Source organism: Centroberyx gerrardi, chromosome 9, assembly GCF_048128805.1.
Source record: "Centroberyx gerrardi isolate f3 chromosome 9, fCenGer3.hap1.cur.20231027, whole genome shotgun sequence".
Classification (NCBI taxonomy): Eukaryota; Metazoa; Chordata; class Actinopteri; order Beryciformes; family Berycidae; genus Centroberyx; species Centroberyx gerrardi.
This window is the reverse complement of record NC_136005.1, coordinates 10,574,475-10,580,474: the sequence shown is the minus strand read 5'-3', so window position 1 is coordinate 10,580,474 and position 6,000 is coordinate 10,574,475. Positions and strand designations below refer to the sequence as shown.

Below are 6,000 nucleotides of genomic sequence, written 5' to 3'. Positions count from 1 at the left end.
TCCAAATGGCATAGAAAGCAACTGGAGACTTCTGTCGATAGAGGTAATCCATCACTGTGCAGAGAGGCCGCCAATCACATTTTGCAAGGTTGCATGAGATGCATCAGATAATATTAGGCTGCAGCTTTTACATTTTGAAAGAAATTCTGTTAATATGAATGCATGCATTCAGGAATCCGATCTCTGCTCGTAAACAAGAACAGACAAGATACCGCTTCCAGGTCACTACATGTCCAATTTCTGCGTTTTCATGGCCACAATAAATTTTAATCCAACAGATAATATTCTCTGTGGTTAGGTTAGGGCCCGCCTTCTGTCAATCACAACCCATTCAAGCCAACAGACAAACCAAAGGAAGACGCTCCACAGGCCATAGTCTGTAAAATTAAATAGAAAATATAGCTAGATTTCGCACAATTACGGCTTAAAATTAGCACCCTCTTCTTTACTGGGAGTATGTAGTATTTAGACAGCATTTAAAATATTCAAAATTCAAAATATTTACATTGAAAAACAATTAAGACGAGGGAGAAATAGCAAATATATCATAATGTGATAAAAGCACTGGAAATCAATCTACAGTGATGTAAAACAGTAAGGGAATGCAGGAAATTAGCAAGAAATCCAATAACACTGCAATTTTCCTTTAACCGCCAACTGCTGCGCTGCTCAGAGGCAAACAGTGGAAGACTGTGGTTGTACTGGGCAGCTTCCAGTTGTGAATGTGTGTAACTGTGTGAATGCTGAAGCAGCGTGTTGCTGGAAAAGAGCAGGCGTGCCCAGTCGACTTTCCCAGAATAAATAAGGTGAGAAAAAAATAGCTAAACACACAGAGTACATGTATGCATTAATTAGCATATATACATTAAATATGCTCAGCTTAGACACATACTCACATAAGTGACACATGTACACACACACACACACACACACACACACACAGGAGGTGTTATATTATTAGGGGCAGAGGGGGAGCCAGAAGAAAGGAGGATATTCCAGCTGTTCACAAAGATTTCTGAGCTTGACCAGAATATATAATGAGAGGAGAGAAGAGGGGAGGAGAGGAAATGAGGAGAGTTGGAAAGAGGAGAGGAAAAGAACAGAGAGTAGGAAATAGAAGAGGAGAAAACAGCGGAAGAGAGTAAAAGAATGAAGAGTAGAAAAGAGGAGAGGGTAAGATAAGGTGAAACTTTAATAATAATAATAATAATAATAATAAAAATAACCTTTATTTGTATAGCACTTTTCAAAAATTGCTTTACACAGAAATAATGGTGTGCAAAATAGCTGTAGTAATAGCAGAAGTACTACAGTACCAAAAAATATGAAATATGTGTGGTATGAAATAAGTTATAAAAATATCAATATGCAATTTATGACAAATGATAGGAAAAATTAGAATATGAATAAAGACAATATGTGAAATTACAGCATATATACAGTATGAATACATATGATGTGACGAAATGTATTCACATTAACAAGTCTACAGAGGGTCAGAAAAAAGTGTCCAGAGATATGTAACGATTCATATGAATGTGCATACATACTGTATGTACAGAAGAGAAATAATGCAAGCAAATGCTGTAGAGGTTAGCACGGAGCATAGGGGTGCGAAAAGTCGACCAGGATATTCTGTATGAACAGTGCAGGCGCTCTGCTTCAGCACCCTCTCATTCGGCTGAAGCTGGACCATTTGGACAGGAAGCATTATATATATATATTATATAGTCTGAAGGGGAGGGGGACGAGAAGAAAAAAGTTGAAGAGAGGAGAGGAGTGTAAAGGAATGGAGGAGATGCAGGAGCACTTGGGGAGAAACATCTGGGGGCCCCGATCATCTGCTGTGCTGCACCCCCACCCAGCCACACACATGCACCTTTTCATACATTATCCACCTAGCCATTCCCTCCCAGCCTTCTGTCACTTCCATTGACCTTCATCTCTCGGTGACGGTGACATTTCATAGCAGAGCCACTTACACACATCATAAAGAATAACCTTTATTGCCCATTGACACTCAACGCTAACCTGGATACAGAGACAAGCCAGGCAGGCGGACATCCAGCCACACATGTATGGAAATGTCACTGATTGTCAATGTCTATAGGTTATGCGCTATGCTGGATGGGTAAAATGCTATTGTAGGAAAGTTTGCGTGTTGTGTGTGTGTGTGTGTGTGTGTGTGTTGCTTGTGTGACAGCTGGCCCAGGGGTCAGCTCCCTCACTGTGCTTTTGTCCCTCTGCCCATTCAGCACAACCTAAAGCCCAGTACAGCAGCAGCGCAGCACAACACAATCACGCCCAACTCCCACCGGTGGCCGCCAAGTCTGCATTTCAGCAAGGCAACTCTCACTGCAGCAGAGTGGAGTGACATTGAATGGAAACTTTTCCACACTCTTCCCAAGACATCATCATATTTTTGTAGTATAGCTGACATGCTGAAACCAAAAATAGACAGGAAGGGTTTTTTTTTTTCCAGCTGTAGCCATTTACAACCAATCTTTGTAATGACATTGTATCAAGTTAATCCATTCGAAAATAAGCTACCCTTCAGAATTTTCCCTGGCTTCTGTAGAGGCTTACCACTGCAAGCTACTGAGAAACAAATCTCTGGAAGTCCATGCATTTTCAATGATTTGGTCTGTAGCAGTCAGAACGCAGAGTTAGGTGAGTTCATCATGGGCTGGGCTTTGCGGAGGGGGATGAAGACTCTCTGAGATAATACTACAGCCTTTTGGGGCAAAATTCAGGCTTTTGGAATTCATTATCAAGGCCGGAAGTCACATGAAAAGAAAAGATGTATATGTTATCTTGAATGACAACCAAGAGATCGCATTTTCTTTAAGGTGATCAGAAAAGGCACTTCACTGGGCTCCTTTAATAAGCAGAGGAAACCCTGAACAGCCTGAACAAGTATATAAGTATATATATAATGCTATTTAGTAATAGCATATATTGTAGAAACACTATTGTGCACTTATGCTCAAGCACTGTACTGTACTAACAAGGAACTATGTTGTGTTTTTAGACAAACAAATCAAAAGTTGTGTTTCGGTTCATATTATGATACTTTAATGATCCCCTAGCCCCGAATATGACCTGTATACCTTCACTTATAGAGGTCATGGACACCTTGACACCTAGAATTTCTTACAACAAGTTTACTCTTCAGACTTTAGCACTAGCTGGACAAGGTTTCCCGATATACATTTTCCAGCATAAGATGCTTTCTGAAATCCTTAAACTCTTTCATGATAGCTGGGTTGCCAATTGACATATAGTAAAAAAAAATCTTGCCTTTGCATGACTTGTTTCTGTTTGCATATTACCATGCTTCAAAGATTGCAGCGTGCTCTTCTTCTATGCCACATTTTGCTGTACTTCACGCATTACTGCCACCTTTGACGTCTGGGGAAAAAACACTTGCTCTCGTCAGCGCTCAGGTGATGAAGTCCGAACAGACGCGTGGACACGACAGTCACTTTGTCACTCCACCAGAGGAGGCAATAATGGGGCCACTGTGGCATAGAAGGAGATCATGCTGCCATTTTTGAAGTACAATAATATGCAAACTGGGACAAGTCATACAGACCATATGCCACCCAGGTTTAAGGATTATAGAAAGCATTTTATGTTGGAAAATTTTGGTGGGGAAACCTTCCCCAGCTACTGCTAAAGTTTGAAAAATAAACTTGTAAGACTTTCTATTGCGGTATCCCTGATGCATATAAGCAAAGGTATATTCAGGTCATATTCGGGAATAATCCCCATAGGGAAATCCTCGTTTCTCTTGCTCCCCTCCACAGACTCCAGTGTCTTCAACAGGCTGGATGCTTGCCGACAGAAGGGCTTGAACCCAAGTCGTCTCTCTAACCACCAGCCTACCCTGATGCCTCACATGTGGATGTTTTTCTGTGTACTCCTCTATAGTCCAACACGTCCTTCAACCGGGACGTGGTGAAGGCCGGCACCGGCAGACGCTTCCTTGGCGGTCTCCTTGACGACACGTCCTACTGCTACACCCTGGAGGTGTCCTTCTACAGCTACATGACGGCTGGCAGCACCGCTCCTGTGCCCTACACTGAGGAGACATGTATCCTTCAACACCTGTGTGACCTGTGGGTGTTTGTGTGTGTGTGTGTGTGTGTGTGTGTGTGTGTGCATGTGTGTGTGTGTCCAGGCAACAGATAAGGTTCAGTAATGAGTGTGGAGAACGGCAATAATGTTCCATTGTGTACCCAGTGTCTATCTGAGTCTCTCTCATTTTCTCCTCTCTCTTTTTTATTTCACACACACACACAGACACACACACACACACACATGTGCACATACACACACACACACACACGCACACACATGCTGTCCCTGCAATAACTACCTCTCATTGAAGCTCCAGCCAAGTCACTGGCCTATCGATCTCCTAATCATTGGAGGAGTCATTATTTTAGCATTTGTGTGGCATGCGTGCGTGTGTGTGTGTGTGTGTGTGTGTGGAGATGTCTCAGGTCATGCGTAGCCACTAGAGAACCATGTTGCTCTTTTGTCGCTCCTTGTTCTGACAGATGCGCAGTGACAGAATAGGGATGTGATAGCTGCATCCATTGATTCCATTTACAAAGGAGAGAGGAGAAAGGGGCGTGTTGGTGCGTGCAGCGCTGTGTGCGCACATGTGAGGCTTTTATTGCCATAAACAATGGAACAATGGAACAAAACGATTCTGTTGACTGCACACATGCACACATGCACACATGCACACATGCACACACACACACGCACACGCAGACACACTCCACACAGGAACTCAAGGTCACAGGTGCCTTAACAGAGCCAGATGGGGAGAAGTTTTCCTTCAGCTGACCTTCTCAGGGCTGAAGAGCTCCTGAGAGCTGGCCGATGCCGCTCTGATCCTACCGATAGAGTGAGTGAGGAGAGGGAGGAAGAGAGATTTCGAGAGACAGATAAGAACCCTACATATGAAAAGTACGTACTCCTGTACACATATTCCTCAGGTTGAGGGGAGGGTGGTTACAGACGCAGCCCTAGTGCCCTCTAGTGCCGAGAGCCGGCACCGTCTGCCTTCCACAGATGTGGCTATGCTCGATGCATACTCACTTGAAAGTTAGTGACAGTCAGTCCAAACCTACACATTGAGCACTGAAAGGAAATCTTCATGGTCACGTTTTAGAATACAGTGTTGAAGGAAGTGATATAGCCACAAACAAATGTGTATATTTATCTTCTGTGTATTCTGTGAACAATGAGGCCTTTTGTCAGGAATTCCCTCTTTTTATTTTTCACTGTTAGACAAAATAAAAGAAGGACATAAACAAATTGATGTATATATTAGAGTGTGGTGTATGCTGTGTGTGTGTGTGAAAGACAGAGAATACAATCATAACCCATGTTGTCTTCTCTCCTCCACCCTCTCATCACTTCATTTCTTCTCACAGAGACATGTCAAGTCTTCGCTTCTATACATCACAAGAGTTGTGCGTTGCAAATGGAAATGCAGGCATATGCATGCACACAGCATGCACACCACAGCCGCAAACAAACAGATAGCCTTACACTGAGGAGACGGCTGTCTGGCCGCTATGCTAAACAAACGACACATAACACATTCCGCCCAGTGTTTACGTTTGAGTTCGTGGCACAGGGTTGAGAGGCCAGATAAGATAGGAGAAGTCAGGTTTCTCTCTTCTTCTGCGCTTTATGTGTGTGTGTGTGTGTGTGTGTGTGTGTGTGTGTGTGTGTGTGTGTGTGTGTGTGTGTGTGTGTGTGTGCATGTGTGTGTGTCCGTATGACCAAGGGTTTGAGTCACAGTGTCTCTGTACAGGGGGGACGTTTCTTCTGAAGGTGAAATCGGTACAGAACTCTGCTCTGGTGGGAGGACTTGCTTGACCTTCTTTTTGTTTTTGTGGAAAGTGTGTGTGTGTGTGTGTGTGTATGTGTGCATGTGTGTGTGTGTGTGTGTGTGTGTGTATATATGGGGGGGAG

General features: G+C 43.3%; 1 protein-coding gene across 1 annotated transcript in view; it reads left to right on the top strand.

Annotated features, from left to right (window-relative positions):
* The window catches only part of agbl4 (AGBL carboxypeptidase 4), a 250,051-nt gene that overhangs the window by 237,710 nt on the left and 6,341 nt on the right, over positions 1 to 6,000 (top strand). Inside the window, exon 11 of the mRNA XM_071920501.2 lies at positions 3,934 to 4,096. Within this exon, the coding sequence (XP_071776602.1) occupies positions 3,934 to 4,096 (163 nt within the window). The remainder of the gene's footprint in view (positions 1 to 3,933; positions 4,097 to 6,000) is intronic.